Source organism: Coturnix japonica, chromosome 9 (assembly GCF_054131305.1).
Source record: "Coturnix japonica strain WE chromosome 9, WE-NBRP24, whole genome shotgun sequence".
Classification (NCBI taxonomy): Eukaryota; Metazoa; Chordata; class Aves; order Galliformes; family Phasianidae; genus Coturnix; species Coturnix japonica.
The window spans coordinates 2359927-2379313 of NC_140671.1; the positions used below are offsets into that span (position 1 = coordinate 2359927).

At 37.0% G+C, this 19387-nt stretch overlaps 1 protein-coding gene across 11 annotated transcripts in view; it reads right to left on the minus strand.

The window, feature by feature from the left end:
* SFSWAP (splicing factor SWAP) overlaps positions 1–19387 on the minus strand; it is a 36652-nt gene that overhangs the window by 3105 nt on the left and 14160 nt on the right. For 5 of the 11 annotated variants that reach the window (XM_085509420.1, XM_015877648.3, XM_015877653.2 and 2 more), the window contains 7 exons: positions 19141–19315; positions 18105–18338; positions 16658–16848; positions 8186–8460; positions 3668–3823; positions 2215–2340; positions 607–777 (listed from right to left, as the gene is read on the minus strand). In XM_085509420.1, the coding sequence (XP_085365546.1) occupies positions 607–777; positions 2215–2340; positions 3668–3823; positions 8186–8460; positions 16658–16848; positions 18105–18338; positions 19141–19315 (1328 nt within the window). Of the gene's footprint in view, positions 1–606; positions 778–2214; positions 2341–3667; positions 3951–8185; positions 8461–16657; positions 16849–18104; positions 18339–19140; positions 19316–19387 lie in introns of those variants that run through there. The other 6 variants (XR_014931949.1, XM_015877649.3, XM_085509421.1 and 3 more) reach the window with 3 other exon arrangements.

The window sequence follows — 19387 nt, forward strand, 5'->3', positions numbered from 1 at the left end:
AGAAGTTCTGTCATTCAACTAGAAGACAAGATAAGTCAAGGTCAGAAGACTAAATCCTACACAACTGATTAAAAGAAATCTGAAGAACAGGCATGGGATTATCAACAGGACTGTAGAACACTCTGTGGAAATAACCTGTGAACTTCTCAGTGACACTGAAATTCAAACCACTCTATTAAAATCTTGCTTCAAGGAGTTATTCCGTTTAGTGAGAATTATTAACTTAGAATTACACTGCGGAATATTCCACACAACTGTTATTGTAGGAGCGTGTCAATACGTATACTTCAACAAGAAGCAGAACCTTCTGTTTACCACCGTTAAGTGATCCTATTTAATCCAAAACTTAACATGAAAAATCCTTTGACAGATTACATTTGTACAGGGATTTCCTATTTAGAACATCAAGTGTAGCATAGAAAGTGTTGCATGTTTTCCAGGATTTTAAATCATTGTTAGACTGATGCTCTCCCAGTGTCTTTTACTTTTAATAATCACACACATATATTTGCACACAGAGCTTTTTACCATCCAAGCTACATCAAAAGACACATTCATAGTCAAGAGTCATCAGCATTACAGTATTACTGTAAGAAAGTGTATTACCTGGAGCGTTCCTGGCTGGATTCCCTGCTCTCCACAGGAGAGACACTATTTGAATGCACAGAATTTTTGTGTGTGGATGGTTTGCCTGGTGACGCAGCTGGTGAAGGAGACCTAGCTCTGGACTTAGTACGTGATCTAGACCGCCTCTTCTTCTTTTTTTCATGGGGACTTCTGTGAGGAGAAAATATTCCATTGAAGGCTATCTATAGCAGCATGAAACTAGCTCAGCGGAAGGCACTTTTCACACTTCTAAAAGATCATGCAGTCTGCTTCCATAGAGTACATGTACAGAGCAAGCGTTACAGTTGTACCTTGATATCATACTTCTAACTCCAATACTGTACTTCTCTGGCTGTATCAGAAGATCTTTTTAACAAACTGCAATAAGCAACTGATAGTATCTAAAGAGCCCACATGGAATACTACTTCCCAGGTACAGCGGAATTACAGACAGTATTTGATGGTCTAAAGCATAACAATGAGAAGTCTTCAGTTGAAAATCTACAGCATAACTTTGCTAGAGCTAAGCTCCTTTCCAAACAACATCAGTCACCTGGAATATAATGAGGAACAGAAGAATTTATATTTCCCAGTATTTTTTTAGCCCATAAATGAATAAAGCATGGAACTATAGATAAGATCTAAAATGCAAATCCACAGTCCATTTGCTTGCTTTTAAAAATTATCTCAAGTTGATGAATATGATGAATACGAGAAACAATCAGTTGAACTATACTGATGATGTTCTCATTCGTACGTACTACAAATCAATTAATTGGGGGCTGTCAAATGATGGAAAACTATCTTATGAAACAATACAAACATTTTAAAAATTGCAGGTGAAAGTGATTGCTGCTTCCTGCTCCACAGGAGACAGAAAAACAGCTTAAAGTCTAATCTTAACGGATGACAAAAAAATTCTGTATGCTCAGTTTAGAAACCTTAAGGTTTTGTGTTCTGTGTGCACATTAGCTGTATATATAAATGAATAAAAAAATTCACTTGCATATTGAATTTGGAGACAAAACATTTCAAGCCTTTTGTGCATACACTTTCCAGATGTTTTTGACAATCACAAACAACAGTGGTTACGTGATCTCCATGATAGCAGGTTCTGAGAGACTGCATGCAAGGTTCTCTCAAAACAGACATTACTTGTTTCATATTTCACATTCTACTCAGACAGCAAAATGATTGTTGAATATAAAGCACAGCAACTTCTAAACTGGATTCTCCCCTTATTTGTCCAGATACAATGAGTACCCAAGCAATTTGCAAATATCAGTAAGAATAACACAGCATATGACCTCTGTAGGCAGCCAAAGAAGACGTGAAACTCCAAATAAATCTCAGCTTTCACAGCCTGCAGACAGTAGCATGTTGATGCTTGCTACTTTGGTTGTACATTCAGTGTTCAAACATAATCAAGATAAGTTAAAGAGGAACTAGTGCTTGATTTTTCTTTTTCCTCCACGGATGTATTTGTTTATTAAAACAGAGACCCATAGCAAAAGCACTTTAACCTAGGGACTATACAATAACTCAGGCAACATTTAAAGTACCTTGTGGTAACAGAATGTAACCTTTACTTGAATGAGGTGTACTTACTTGGATCGTGCACGTTTCCTACTATTTCCAGGACTATTACTAATGCGATACGCTGTTGGAACACTTCTTTCCTCTCTCCGCCTTTCTGGTGTGTGAGCTCTCCTCCTAGGAGACCTTGATCGTGACCTACGCAGGAAAAAACATCCAAAAGTTTGCTTTTTGTTACTTCTGTTATTTATACTGCTATTTTTATTTCAGTGGAATTGTGCTGTCACCAAAGGCAAATGTATCACCATTCATATTTTTATTTTACACCAACATGGGGTATCTACTCTCCAAGACTTGTCACTTGCACAAGAACTTCTTACCCACCCCACACATTTAGGATGTATTTGTCCATTGCTTTTCAGTCTCAACAGCTGGGAAAAAGAACTTTTTTTTTTCTTTTTTTTTTTTTTCCCCCCCAGTATTGTGTGTTAGCATCAATGTTTGTATTAGTAGGTGGGAACGTTTCTCTTCAGTGCAGTCACCTATTGTGGCAACAGAGTTTACTAATGCTGGTAACACAGAAGTCCAATTTGGCTTGAAGCCTGGAACTGTCAGGCCCGACCTTGTCTTCTCAGATTAATGGTGTGTTTTCAGAACTGCTGCATCATAGAGATAAATCCAAGTTTTTGTTTTCAGTGCATCTCCAATACTGACAAGTCCAGGAAATTTTAACCCCGCTGTTGCAGAATACACCTAATGTAGCCAATATTTTCACTTGTGCAAGTGACCAAATACCCATGACTGGTGTTATTTGGCATTAGCACTCGAACTTAAAAGTATTTTCCTAGAAAAAGACCAAGATGAAAATAAAGAAAGCATGCCCAGTTAAGATCAGAGATCGACTTAACAGCATAACTTTTTTTTTTTTTTTTTTTTTCCTAATATCTGCAATTAAATGGATATGGAAAAAAAGTGAGTATTTTTTCATAACCAAATAAATTGAATGAGAAAAGTCCTGAAGGATGGAAGGGAAAAGGAGATAAGGTCGAGAAGGGGACAAGATAAGATCCCAGCTTGAAAAAAAGAAAGAAAAAACACCAGACCCAAGATGTGCCCGAAATTCTTTGTAGCTGCAGTTAATTTTGTTCCCACTAACCTATACAGTTCTAATAAATGGTTTGCTTTCAAGCTTATCTATGTACTATAGGTACACCATTCCATGTATACCAAGCACTCATTCTCTTTCATTCTCTTGCAGTGACCAAAAGAGAAGCAATTTGTGAAATCACTGATCTTCTGAAGACTCAAAACTGTATATTTAGCATAAAAAAGTGTTCCTGAGCCATGTCTCTTATACCTACAACAGAAGCGATCAATTGAAAATGAATAAATGATCACAATGGCAGTTAAGTGCTGCAAATTAACTGCTTAATTCCTTAGAAATCTGATCTTTACCAGGCCTTTCAGAAGGAGTAAAAAAGGAAAAAAAAACACAACAGATCATAAAGTTTGGTCAGTCAGACACCTTGACGTTTTACCAGGATTTCCCTCAAAAGAGCGCCAGCAGTCAAATCTTTTCGTTGTCCAAGCTGCCTGATAACTTTCCCGCTCTGTTGCTGCTGCCACTGATGAGCTGCTCAGACTCGGTTCCATGCTCAGTGTCCCTGTGGATGCTGTGAGTCTGTGATACGGAGGCACACACTTCACATTCAGAATAAAATGTGCTAGTTTTGGTATTAACTAGAATCCTGAAAAGGCTCCCTTAACCAAAAGCTGAACCTTAGTTCAACATGCCTATATGGACCAGCCTAAAAAAAGTCCAAACAATCAGAAAGAAAAATGCATTAGCTTCATTTTTATGAACTGAATATGATGGTTTTGGTTTTACAACATTCTTCCAATCGCTAAACGTTAAGAACTTTGGCCATTAGTTTCAAACAATTAAAAACAGCTTAACAGTGTTACTGTGATATAACAATTATTACTTTCATTACACTATTATTTCAAGACACTCCATTCCTTTGAAGTCGATAGAACTTGTATTGAGAAGCATCCCAGAAGTTCAAAGGATTACAAAGCTTGGCATGTCTCATTACAACATAAGAATTAAAACTAAGTTAATTGATACTGCCTCAACAATAAGAGAATTGGTTTGGAACAAAGAGCAGTTATTTCCAAGTCTCATTTTTCTGCAGCTCTCTCTTACACGGTATAAAGACAGTAAAAAGAAATAAGATCAATATTCAACAGTTTCAGGTTTCCATCTCTAGTCTAGTTCAAAATAAACTAGATTTCAACTAACCAAATTACTATATCGTTCAATATGCAAAGAGCATTTCTCCATCTCCTCCTCTCACAAATACATCATAGGCTCAGATGTACTACAGAGAGACCTACTGACAGAAAACAGATGCAGATACAGAGTCATTCCTTACGCTTAATGTCCAGTTGTGAAATCAAACTTTCCAGTGAAGCAGCATACTTAACACTTCAGCAACTGACAATGCACACTACCAGATACAATTCACATGACCTTTTAATGGCACCATGAAGTTGTTTAGAAGAAAGATACTACAAAGCATTTACTAGAGATGACCAGAAGGTACTGAAGACCATTTGCCAATAAAGACTTGACAGATGTGCCTCATTTCGGACATTAATTACTTATTAGTAATAACTAGCCATCTCCTTGGAACTAACATCTCCAAAGCAAGCCACACTAGAATACCCTACAGTGCTTTTGTACATGGCTTACTCATTCTATGGCTTCTGTTTAACTTGTCATGTTGGTCTAGGATTAAAGCCAGGCCATCCCAGGAGCTTTATGGGACTGTCTGCACCTGAGCTCCCTAAATTAGCCACACTTTCTCACCTGGTACTCAACCATTGTTTCAGGCTGTAACTTGGCAATTACCACGCACAAGGCAACAAATGGAAATAATTTTCTACGCTAAATATCAGGATTTGAAAAGAAAGAAAAAAAAATAAATCACATCTTCTAACGAGGCACCAACATTTGCCTCTTCTAGGGAAATTACTAAGACAAGGCGTTATTTTTACCTAAACATTTGAGAGACAAAACACTTTAGTGTCTCAATGGATTATGAATCAGCCTCCCACTCTTGATTACTTGATTATTTTAACACCTTTCAAGTTTCTGGAGCAAGAGCTTTAATTTTGGAAATAGATTGTTTATGTTAAGATACAGCAAACACTTTAAGCAAAGCTTGGCTAACTATCACGATCATTTCTTGTACAACGTCAGACATATGTGGATAATTTTTCAAGGACCTAATTAGAAATACAGGGATAGAAAAAAATCTCAAGAAGTCAGACTCTTAACACTCTCCAAACCATCATTCTTAATGCAGAAATTTCCCATGATGAAGCTTTTACAAGCTGTATTAACCACTGAGAAACTATAAAAAGCCTTCTAGTCTCTATCAATTTACATCCATTACTTACTGTCCAAACCCTAGAGACTGAAGAAGAATGTTCTACACCTCTCTTCTGGGCGTACCCAATGACTCAATTAATTTTTCTCCAGTTTTTCCAGTCATCATTCTAACTCTCTTCCCCTCACCCTATCTAAAGCCAAACAAATCAACAACAAAAAAATATTTCCCATTTTAAACAAACCTCTATAAATCTTATTTTCAGTTCTTGAACTTGTCTTCTAGCTGAGGATTCACTCTATCAATACTATGTAAGACCTCCTTGTCTTGCCTGACTTCTTCCAATGTGAAATTTTTACTATATTCCCATCAGCCTACTCCTTACTGGTAAATAACAAAAAATACACTTGACACAAAAATACATTTCTGTTAAAGTAAACCAATACAGTCACCACCCCAAGATCCAGGAAGAAGGTTTTCTGTGTTAATTAGAGGACCTCAAGAAGAAGTTTAGTTATAATCTTGTGATACGTTGTAGTTAGTAAGGTAAACTTTGATTTCTAACAGGTCTCTTGACTAGAAGTCTTACACAAGTCCTGAAGAAATTTCAAAGTGAACAGGTGACCACTCAGCACTGAATGATACTGTCTTAAGTTCCCATAAACTATGGGTTTCTGAATGGGAGACCCTCCAGAAGGTCCTTGTTTGAATTGGTACATTCAGATCAGAAATATGATAAATGAGAGTCCTTTCCAGTTCAGTTCTAACCTGACTAAAGTTTTATGATGTGCAAAATGTTCTCAAGTGCAAGAATTGGTGCAGTTCTTAAAATTCAGCCAGCCAGCAAAACCACTGGACTTCTTAGGTGTATCACTCAACAGAGACCTAGGAAAAATCCATTCACACTTAATTAGTTGTTGTGTTGATTCATTATGTTAGGACTACTATGTATCTATTAATTAATTTGTGCCAGAAGGCACATTCAACATCGCACACAAAGATTAGCTTCACTGAGCAGCATACGTAAGTACTGATAAGGATCTTCTCAGATGATTCTTTTTCAAGGTACTAGAAAAGAATTTTATGTTTTGTAAATCATCACAATCATGTTACTAATTCTATCCCTGTTTTTACCACTGATAAATAAAATCAAGGATAAAAATATGAAACGTAGCTTGAATTAAGAGATGCTGGAGCTCCAAGCAAAGATACGGGTTGACAGGGAGGCAAAGAAAAAAAAAGAAGCGATTCACTTGATGAAACATCTCAAGGTATCTTTAACTCTGAAAAGACTCATATTCTCTCTATAAGCAAGAAAAGCTTAATTCAGCACCATTCCATTTACACATTAGTTATGTACAAAAAAGGAACAGTACCAGATTATTCTGGAATGCAGCTAATAACATACAGAGTATTGTGACTTCCAGTTAGTCGAATAGGCAGTGTGTCAGACTGTTTAAGCCCAAGTTATGTTCATTTAATTTCTTTCATCTCTGAACAACAGAGATGTCATAAGTATCACATTTAAACTAAAAAAAAACCTAGTAGAAAATAACAAGTTGTAAAGCATTAACACTTACTCACATTACCATAGTTAGACACTTTGTTAAATAAACAACAACAAAAGTACAGGGAAAATATATGATGAGAAGATCTGTCACATCACCATCAAGAGCTAGAAAAGAATTGAGAAATAACTGGGCCATCTGTTTCTGGGGAAGAAGCATTTAAGCCACAGGCATGTCCACAAAGATAATAAATAATTCTGCATCCGACACATACACAGCTAAGGTAGTATTTATAGTCACAATTCATTTGAACTGCAAGTTACTGAAATACTGTTTAGATATTCTGTTGCATGATCCAGAGACTACAACCTCAATAATATGCCTTTCTGACAGACCACAGTGACTGCTATGTGGCCTGGCATTAAGACAAGGCAAAGTTTACATACAGCAAACTTTAAAGGTTCTGAGACCCAACCATCTTAAATGTAATTAACAACATTAACATAACATCTAGCTGTAAGCTAATACATGTTATAATTAATGTGTTTACTTTCATTAATAAGCAAATATACAGTTAACTATGCTGAGGTACACTCTCCTATGGTTTCCTTTACCAACTCTGTTTTCACCCTTCTTGGATGCCTGCCACATCTCTCCAGTCATTCATCAATCACATCGTTTCATATGCTACCCAATTGCTTGCCTTCCCTCTGAACTTTGCTGTTCAGCTACCTGGTTCTCTTTCCTTATTTCTACTTCAATATTGTGTCCTGGTTTCAGCTGGGACATATTGTCACTATACTGCAGCAACAGGCACAAATTCCTCCTCTTGTTATAATCAGACTCCTATGCCGTATTGCCAAGTATTTCACAGACCAGAGTGAAATTTACTGATGAACATTTTGCAGTGTGCAATTAGAAATTAATGATTATTTCATTTAAAAAGATTTATATATTTTCAGAGGTAGTTCCTTAAAAATATTTTCAGAGATTTTCCACAGTTCATATTTACCCACTGTCTTCAGGGTGCCTATATCTCATCTAATGGGTATGAAAAATGCAACATAATTAAAGAAATGCAAAAACATTTTCAATATTAGCCACACGACACTAAAGAACATGCTTGGTTTCCAAACCCACCTTGAATGCCTGACAGTCCTATAGGCAGTGGGAAGTGAGTGCTTTGCTTTTGAATGTGATCTAGATCTGGTCTTAGATGATGAATGATACTTGAAAGGTGATCGAGATCTTGACCGAGATCTTTTCTTGTGTTTTTTTCTCTTTTTTTCTTTCTCTTCATCCCGAGGAGGATCTCTGCTTTTGCTTGAAGGCCTTTCTGCTGCAGAAGTTCTGCTAACTTCTAAGGTAGGTAAAGTTCTGACTGCAGTCGCAGGACATGGTATACTACTGACACTCTGAAATTAAAGGTAAATGAAGAACAACAGCATTTAGATCTCAAAGCTGCATACAGATCTTTAAAAAGTCATACACATGTAGACAATGCATAAGTGTCTCCGATCTTTAATACTAATAGAGGGCTACATCTACCCCTGTGCATGACACATAAATATACACTTCCAGCAAAGAAACTTAAGATATCCCACTTGGTAGCCTTGCCAATATACAGCTATTTGGTAGAAAAGCAGGATAACAAGTGCAACAGCAATTAGGACAGTAACTAATAATATTCTCACATTTTTTTACTCATAGAAGCGTGAAAAATACAACCATCTTAAGGAAATAGTTGTTAAATCAATAACAATTTATCCTCCCAAGTGTAAGTAAGACTCACATCCTCAAAAACACATCTAACAGTATTTAATGGAAGGTTATACAGTCCCTTGCAGTTATATAAGCAAGGCTTGATACACATGCTAAGGCTGTCACCTTAACTAGGACACAGTCCTGAAGTTTTCATCTTTAATTTTTAGAAGAAACGTATTCTAAAAAAATAGGTACTATCAGATAGCTTTTTATCCATTTCTCCCTTTATTTATAAAGGGATAAATATGAGAACACAATCGGCATCTACTGATACTCAACATCAAGTTTTAAAGTCAGTTTCCTCCCTGAGCTCTGATATTTTGATCACAACCTCAAGGAAAACAGCAAAATGAAATACAGCTGATGCAAGTTATTTCTGTACTTTATAAGAAGTTGTCGAACATGTAAAGGGTTGCAAAATCCTAATGATGGAGCAGGTCCTCGCTCAACTCATGTTTAGTCAGTCAGTAATTCTGACTACAATTAAGTCAATTAAGCAAAACCTACCACACTCCAAGAAGTTTTCAAATTATCTGCTCATACCCAAGAGGATTCTGCTCAGCACCTTGTGTAGAACAATTCAAGTCAGGCACTCTCGATATGCTCCTCATTTCAAAGTCTGTCATTCCCCCAGCTGCCATTTCAAGGCAACTGGAAAAAACAGTTTCCCCATCATAATTTCTGCTCCACCTGATCTGACACTTTCGCTGTTTGATACAAGAATACTCACCGTGATCAGAATGGAAACTAATACATTAAAAGCCAAAATAACCAAATTAGAAGCAGGTGATCTTTTCCTCTCTCTTTACCCCTCTCCTACTGTGAATATGTCAAGGCAATAATTGAGTACATTTGAATAATGAGAAATTTGGTATTGCTTTACATTAGAGCAATGACTCTTTCCTGAGATTTAACCGATAACTGTTATCACAATATTTACAAAAACAGCAATAAAGGAGCACTAAAGTGGTTTGCTTCAAGGACTGTAAATATTTTCAGTCACGATCATTTGAGTGACTGGTTTACTGGTGGCCTATTTCCAATTTCACTAACTTCACACAATCCACGTGCAAGTCCAGACACCTCATTTCCAAACTCAAGGGTTTCCTAAGAGACTACTGCAGCCTACTTTTGTTCTTTCACAATGTTATTCATGTCTTTATACAGTACCCCAGTCTTCTCTTTGAACACTGCTGAATATGTAACAGACCATTTTGCCTTGAAGTAGATAACTCTAATAGCCTGAAACAAAATAGCTGTAGGCAAAGTAGAGTTAAGAGGAAAACAAGAGAAGGAAGAAAAAACAACATTTTTCAGTGCCCAAGTTTATTTGACTGCATGAAACATCAGCTATTATATCACTACTGAAAAGGAAATTAATAACTGAACAACACAGGTACTTTTAGCTTACACTCAGAGATTATTTCAGCAATCAGAACAAAGAACCCCCGCAGTGCTAAGCATCACTATGTAGATACCAAAAGCACTGGATGCTGAAATGGAGGTCTCCCCTTGTCTTACAGGACATTCCTACAGTGCCCATCTCTCAGCTGCTCCAAGTTACTAATGAATCATTTTTGGAAAGCTCCAACGGAAACCATACTGAAATAACCGAAAGATCCTCCAAATGAACATGTAGATCCCAAGTGTAAAACTACAGCTAACACGGAGAGAGAAGCCACGTAGCCAAACTGAGGCAGCACCGCTGGGACCAGGTACTCAGAAGTCATCAGGTCCCAACAGTAAGATCAGCCGCCAACAAACATGCTGAGTCCCTCAGCTGCAGTTCTGTTTGCCTTCAAGACAAAAAGCATCAACAAAATGGCTTGAAACAGACCTGGATGCAGAGCTCTATGAAATAACTGAATGCCAGCAAGTTGCCAGGACACTCACACGAAAATTTCAATGTGTATAAATACTGCTTCAGAATAAACCTTTGCAAGAAAACAAAACTGCCTTGTGTCTGGCAAACGAAGGTGCTGCTGGTGACTTGTGCTTTTACAAGTGAAAACTGACCCGTGCAAACTAAGGTAACAGATGTAAGAGACTGGAAGTAAGAGTGGAGCAAATAAACAGATAAGACTTAAAGCCAGTGCTGATACTGGGAGATTGCTAAGCATTTCCAAAAGGCAAAAATGCTGCATTACTGATCAGACTGTGCAAACCTGCAGGTCAGCAGAATGCATTTTCAGGAGGTGTGACAACAAGCTGGTCACCTGGAGAGTTTTATAATGAATCTCAAGGGAACAGAGATTTATGTTTTTTGAGAGCTCTGCTAGGAAATGACAATTACAAATTTTCAGGAAGCATTCAGTGAAACTTCTTTGTCCATCAAGGATAACAACCCCTTTTTTCAGCCCTCTTTAAATACTACAGTGTTAGACTATTAGAATTCCTCTTTAGTATTGTGTTTGGATCACTGAGGGAAATTCTTCTATAAGAAAGCTTCCTAAAATAAGCACTCCCTGTGAGAAACATTTCAGACATGCTTCTTCAGAAAACAAAGATGAACAACTCTTCCTTAGCAGCAACGGGTAAGTAAAGAGTTCATTACAAGATGCTTATTTGCAGTATCCATAAGACCAGGACACAGTTCTTCAGGGGTTACATTACCTAATCAATACTCAAAAGCAACACTTTAAGTGAACCAAAAAAGGTGCCTATCACAGCAGAACAAAACATTGGCGCTGTTCCTGGTGCAAATTAAATTAACAAGTAAAGAGCATTACTTACAACTTCACTAATATCCCTACAGTTGGACGATAAGTTTCCTATTCTGAACAGCTGAATTTTGCATTAATTTGAATCTGTATTCAATCAGAGTTGGAAAAAGAGAAGTAGGTTACAACTGCAAAGAGTTAATCAACAACGCCTTTATTTTACTGCAATGTGAAATCGCTTCACACTCTCTTCTCTACCACAGAACCTTTTTTACTGCAGGTTCCCCAAAGCCTATGCTGAAATATTCCCTGACAGAGAAGTAATAAGTAACTGTCTACCAGCAATGAAAACATACTATTGCTTTGTGCACCAAAGAGAGCAGAGTTATTACCTCAAGAAGATTTCATTAGTCCTACCCTGAATAAAACAAATTACCCCAAAGCAATTAAAAGAGTGATAAAAACACTTGTTCCTATAGAACAAATTAAATACTAAATACTCAAAGACCCAAGTGTTTCATCTCTGTTCAGCTGCTGCATGGATGTACAGCAATTAACATTGCATTGACCATGAGAATTCTGATCACAAACTAATTTTTGTACTATATTTGCAGGCAAACAGAGTATTATGTCATAAATCCTTATTATTCTAAGGAAGCGTACAGCAATGCCTACTGCTAACAAAGCAGGTTCAACTACAGAAGAAGATGTGAAAGATGCATGACCTACAGTTCTTGATAACCCTGTTAAGCTTGGAAAAACTTGAAGAGCATCTCGTTTTTAAACCTGTACTACAAACTTCTATGCCACTTGTAAACAAAGCAGTCTGCACACACACAAAGAAGAATAATTGTTATACACAGGACGAATGTAAGAACAAGCCATCTGAGAAAGAAGCAAAAACCAGGTCTTCAAAAGAGGATGAAGGAGCCAAAACAAGTTAAATGCTGCTTTGTTCTACAGAATCTTTATATTCAGAGGCACAATAGCAGATGACATTAGGGATCAGCCAATTACGGGCTTGCTTGTTTTTGCAGCAATACCGTAGTGGATTTTTTCCCCCTTGTTTAAATTTGATTTTAGAGTTCATACAGGTAACAGCTTGGATGCAGCCAACTGTCTTTTACACACAGATCAAAGTACTTATCCATAAAGCACTTCTGACAAGATAAAACATGAGAGATGAGCAGAATACTCACTAGCCGATAACCATCAGACATGCTATTAGGCAAATCATGCCTCATATACAAAAATTACACTGTCCTACGTATGCAGAACACCTGTCAGAGAACTACATAGCTGCTCTAAAGAAGTCAAATATACCATGATGCAGGGAGCACACAAAGCCCTGCCTAGCCAGACACCAGCAACGTCCCCTTCTATTCCAGTCAGCACAGTCCCATTTTGTCTATTGTACGAGTAGAGTCTGGGAGATGCCTTCTCTCTTAACTGACTCCAATGGTTGCTTAAGACCTTTTTCTTTGACAAAGAATACACCTCTGCATTTGTGCCTGACTGACTTCAATTCCTCCTTACTGGCAAACCCTACTGATGTCTCAGCACCATCACATACATGAACACAGAGAGGTTACCCTGTTACTGTCACTCATGTCTCCAAGAAAGGAAGACTTCACTTGCTGCAATGTTACTGGAAGCTGATCAGCTTGGGAAACCGAGTTAGTGCCATGTTGTACAACTTTGCTCTGAGGAAGGACCAGGCTATACCCTGACTGCTCTCTTGTAACACTCCAAAGAACAGTGAGGATTGGTTTCTGAAAAGCTGTGCTGCTTCACTGCTCAAGCTCAATTATTAGCTTTCTGCTCCTCTTGCTTCATTTCACTTTAAAGGAAAGCAGGAAACAATATAAAACCAGGAATTGAGCTAGGGGAAAAAGTGGATCTGTTTTTGTGATCCATCTGAAGCCAAAAAGCTTCCAAGCACTACATTCTATCATATCAACTGCCCTTTACATGCAGTTAGTGCAATCAATTGTTTTCAAAGATTTAATATACACTCAATATCAGCAATTCTTCTAAGAAAAGCAAGGTATCAGAAAAATGTGACAGAGGTCAAAAATCTTTGCTCATTTAATGCATTTCTACACAGTGTGATAAACAGGTTTTCAGCATTACTCTATGCTGAATATACACATAAATAGCATGACTAGTTCTTATGCAGTATTTTGGCAAGGACAATCTCATGGGAATGATGCATCTCCCATGGAAATTCTTGACCCACTTTCATGCCTTACTGTATTTCTCAGCCATTTATTCAATTTTTGAGACAGATTTTAAGCTACAAATATCACCAGACTACATTAACTCCATGACCACTGTGTATCAACTTTTGCTCCCTGGATCCACACTGGTTGCTACTACTCACAAAAGGGAGATAGAATATGTTAAGTGATATTTTGGTAGACTAAAATGCTCATTTTTTCATTTATTAAATTTCTTTTAGTTCCACTGACCAAACTGCAAAACTAGTTTTACATCTCTCTTTCTATTGATCATACATGTTTCCTTGATTACAGCTATTGTAGTTACTTCTTGTTATTAGAGAATACTTCTACCATCAGTGTTCTTACGTGCATCTTTCTGAAACATGTCTGAAAAAAAAGAAATGCCTTCTCTGAAACTGCATGTACATGGTAGAAGAAAAACACATCTTTAGCACGTAAGCTTGCTTAGAAGTCGAATAAGAGTGAGATTTTTGTTGCAAAGTTGACCTGTTTCCTACAAAGTTCAACTCAGAACTCAGAAATCTCAGATGCGATGGGGACACCCATCTGCTCTGCTGAAAAAGACACAACTGTTACTGAAAAATTATTGATTTTTTTCAAGCATTCCCTTAAAGAAAAAAGACAAAATAATGTTAGCTTAGAAATATCTATGTCCTTGAAAAAATCCCTTAAGAAGAACAGATTGAAAGGCTCAAGAATTTGGTGCTGGCATGGTCTCTTCGTATTCACACTTTGACAAATAACTGGTAAAATATACAGAACGTGTGCCAATCACAGGGAAAATTCATTAGCATTAATGCATTAGCATTATGTCTAACTGCAGCACATACAGATAAAGACAAAAATATCTTTCTGGCTGGTGTAGGATCCTGTAACGATACCCTGAAACTACATAAACTTCAGACCCAATTTATGTTGAGTTACAGGTAACTACACAGCCTACACCAAATCTCATTTGTACCCTTTTCCCCACAGGCACTGACAGCTACTGCAGTAAAGCCCTGAGTCCAAGCTTACTTTACTGAAAATTGGTTTTGATGTGATTTTTCCTTTTTTTCCCCATTGAGCAAAGAGGTTGTCTGGACTTGCTGGAAGTGACCAATCAGATGCTGATGAACACAGCCACATCTTTTGGGCAGACATGCATGATATCACACTGGATTGGAGGGTGTTACGATAAAACAATGCTCAGGCTGAAAGAAGAAAAAGGGTGACACTCCTGGAAGTAAAGTTATCCCTTCGTAAACCATGACAAGCACTGTCAGAAAGAGAGTGGCTCCCTGTAATAGCTGGAATAAGTGAGGAAAAAAAAAGAACAAAAATCAAGAAGGAAACTAGCTTCTTCTTCTGCACAGAAAGGATGAAGTTAAGCAAAGAAGAACTTAAACGGAAAATATATAATGCACGTGGGAATGTGATATTTGGATTGAAAATACAGCTCTGCTGCCAAAAACTGCAGATGGAGAGAAAAGCTTAAGGACAGAGCTGTGATGTATGAACAAATCAATACTAGAAGCATTTTCCTATATAATAAATGTAAATCCCTTATTTAGGCTTTTAAAAACGTAATTACTTTACTGAAATCAGAAAGGGTTTATGTGAAACATATTAATTCTTAGTTATCATGAATGGCAATTTCCATTCATTAACAGGAAAAAAACCCAGACCCGTGGCTCTGATTAATCCAAGTTTTTAGAGTTTGATTTTACATTTCAAGAATAAAATTTGCAGAGAAATATTCCTAGAAACCAGCACCTACAACTAAAAAGGGGAGATAAAGAATACAGTATTTGTATGCTTCTTATCTATCCCAGATTTCAACAAGCTGGATATGATTAATCCTGGAAACATCATCTCTCAGTTTTTTTATAGTGATCTTGAAGATGCAAATCAAAATTATGAATATACTTTTAAAGTAAACAGTCTACTGGAGTAAGGCAACAACATACATTTCACTGCTACTAGAGTGCTGAACATGACTGAAGTACAATAAACAAAAATTACCACAGGAAAAGCTGAGACTGTAAATTCCAGCTTTGTCCCCATTATTACAGAACATAATTTCATAATCTGAATTTTTCAGTAACTTGTACTTTGACTCTTTTTTTCTTGCAGATTATCTCTTTCTTTTTAAAACGATTTAGAAATGAGCACTTTGAACCAATGATGAGCTAATGTTTGAGCTGAATCACTTCAACCTGAACTTCTTGGTTTGACTCTTTATTGACAATCTGCCCAGAGAGGAGCAGGTACAAACACATTTGAATTTTGCATTACTATTCATAAATTGAAATTGATTTATTTTTTAAAATCTAATTACAATAATCATCCTAAGTCTTATATTAAAATAATGAGAGAAAAACATCTTAGCATTCTAGTCTTTTAAAGCATCCGCGTCGAACACTCAGCTAACATAATGATGAGTGACAATCATCATAGAGTCTAGATTTTTCCCATCTACATATTTATTTTCTCAAGCTAGAAGCCTTAAATTGTATGGATCAATTCCGTACCTTCTTATCCCAGTTTTATATCAGATAAATTAAAAGAAACAAAACAACCAACAATCAACAAACCCACCACAATAAGTGAAAAGTGAGCTCAGTTGCTTGATATTTATTTTAAAATCTTGAAGATTTGAAAGGGAAACATTCAAATTCATGGGCCACTACTGCAGAGTTAATTTTGCAAGCTCATTTTGCTTGCTCTAACTGGCAAACTGAACTCTGAATTTCACATCATGTTTCTCTACCAGAACTTAACTGACATGTAAGAAACATCTCAGACAACCGAAAAAGATGAACAGTGCTTAAAATATAACTTTCTCTCCTTTTGGAGAAATCTTCCATCTCTTCACTCAAACTGATAAAATACTGCCAGATTAACATCCTACAAGTAAGTCTTCTGCGAGCTTTATGGTAAAGAGAAATTTATCTCCCCCTTACCTCAACAGTGAAAGAATTCTCCTCAACCTTCTCGGTTTCTGCCTCTGACAGAGGATTTTTCAGGGTCTGCAAGAACAGTGCAGCTTTCCTTTTGCGTTCTGCTTGTAGCTGCTTTTCCTTTGACTCCTTGGAAGCCTGTGCAAGCTTCTCTCTTGCTGCAGCTGCTAGTCTATCCTCAAGTTTCTGTTTTGCTAAGAGAATTAAACATCAAGTTTAGTGTGATATACACATATGCAACTTAAAGATTCCTTCAAAGAAACAAAACCCAACAGACTAACCAAACAGCCCCCCCCAGCTATATACTCAAACCTTTTCTAGGACTTCCATTCAAAGCACTAGTAAGGACACATTAGCTTGAAATTATGAAATTCTAACCCTTATAATTTACAGATAATGTCAGTTCCCTAACAAAAAGCATTAACAGCAATGTAAAAAACTTTAAGATCAAAGAAACTGACACGAAAATCTGAAAATGCTTTACTCAGTATTTATGAAAGCTGTCTAAAACAATAGCAGCATAAATTTGGAGGCTCTTCCTCTTTATATTTCTTAAAGTAATGCAGAGTGTTTATTTTACTTTTCTCACAGGCCAGGTCATTCCCTCACATCTTCCACCCCACCTGCATACATAATAAAAAAGCTCCAGATACCCTCAGAAACTTTTTGCCATTGTTACAAGCAACAATTACTATTACGTTATTAAAGAAAGAAAACGAGCCACTTCATTTAGTGATGCACCTAGTGGAAATTTTGCCTAACCTGTTCTATCTTACACTTCCAGTGTAAAAAATGAAAAAATTAAAGTCCTATGGCACACTTAGAGTTCTAAGAGAACATTAAATTTTCAAGCTGGTAAACAATGACAGCACCCTTACTTTATTAAACCATCTCTACTATGCAATTGCCTGGGGGATGATTCCTTTAAAAGACCATTTCATTCAATTCACACAGCCTACCTTTGTGCCCTTACATACACAAATACAGTAACAGAAAAACCCAGACAGACACTTAATGGCACTTCATTGCTACAGTAACAAAACATCAGCAAGGTGATATTAGTGCACTTGGGCAAGCTACATTATTGAAAAATAGCTGGAAGCATTTCATCGTTCTGCGAAGAAAATGAGAAATGGACAAGTCTTTTTCTGGGCTGTGTTAATGCAAACTGGAAATCAGAAGTTTAACGTTTCATTCCAAGATGGTGTATAAAATAAATAACAGAAAGATCACACATTAGGTCAAAGCATTCAGTGACAACATATTACAGTGTCAGTTTTAACTGAGCAACCAATGATAATCCATATTGAAAAATAAACAAGGAACGGTGGGAATAGAAAAAAAACCAGATTCCTGCTAACACGACAGAGTGATGACTGGAAATACTCAAAACGCTATGCTTTACGAAGGGCTCCATCTGTCATTTTGTTTTCTGTGCAACATGAGATACCTTGTTTAGCTTCCAATTCCTCCTGTGTAAGTTGAGGTTTTTTCTCTTCAGCAGCAACGCAAGGAGTGGTAACAGCTGGAGTATTGTTTGAAGCACTATTAGCATTCTCCTGGCCTTCCTTGCCCTCTTCTTCCTCCTCATCACTGTCATCATCTAATTTGACACGATTTTTCTCCAAAGGAAGAAGGTCATTTTCTTTGGCCTTGATTGCAAAGCTTATTGGAGCAAATGATGCTGTGAATGAATGGGTTAGATTTTACACATCATTACACTACAGTGGAAAGCAGGTTGAATTTGGCTTAACCATCCATAACATCTGTAGCCTACGCCATGAAAGAAACCAAAACAAAGAAACAAAAAAAAAAAACAAGCTTGTAAGCTTTGCCCTGTAATGTTCAGTCTCAAGTAATAAATCCCTGTATTTCAGATACAAACCACTTTCTAGACACAACCATATTAAATCAGTTAAGGGTCTCCCACACTCAAAATGATGTGTCTCTTCTCACACAGTAACAGTGTGTTAGCTGACTGTCTTTCAGGAGATCCTTCCACATTATCCCTCTGCTGCTACAAATGCAAGAGGAACAACAGTCCACTGGAACACATAAAGGATGTTTTTTTTTTCTTCAGTATGACTAACATCCCACATGCTGATTAACCAAGTAATAAGTCTAGTGCACTTCCTCCACAAACATGGTTTCATAAGACCATTGCTTTTATTAAGAAGGGATAACTTCTTCCTCACACAGAGCTTGTAACTGTCAAGTTTTAAATGACGAAACTAGGATTCTATTGTGAACACTGATGAAAGCTTTCAACTTTGCACGAAACTGAAACAATTTAATCCTGTCAAAACAGTAAATACCTCACAAAATAAGAAAACAAGCAAATTGATTATTTCTGTTTCTTTTTGATGCTTTTAATGAAAATACTTTCTGCATGCTGAAATTCTTTCCCACACCCTCCACCACCCCTCTTTTATTCTGCAATATGTGCTGACAAATATCTTTATGGCCAACAAATTGTGCCAACATACCTTTTACCAATTTGCCATCACTGACAGTTTTAGGAGGAACATCCTTTTTAGTTTCTGAAGCTCCCTTAGCAATTGGCTCAGACCCATCTTCAGGTGTGTGCCCATCTGCAAGCTGAGTCTCACTTGGTGCATCAGTGGTAGTATCTGCTGGAACATCTTCGGATGAAGATACTCCCTTTTCAAAAGAAATATGCAAACTTACCAACTGAGTAGCTTAGGACAGAGTTAATACAGTGCCTGGGGAGCT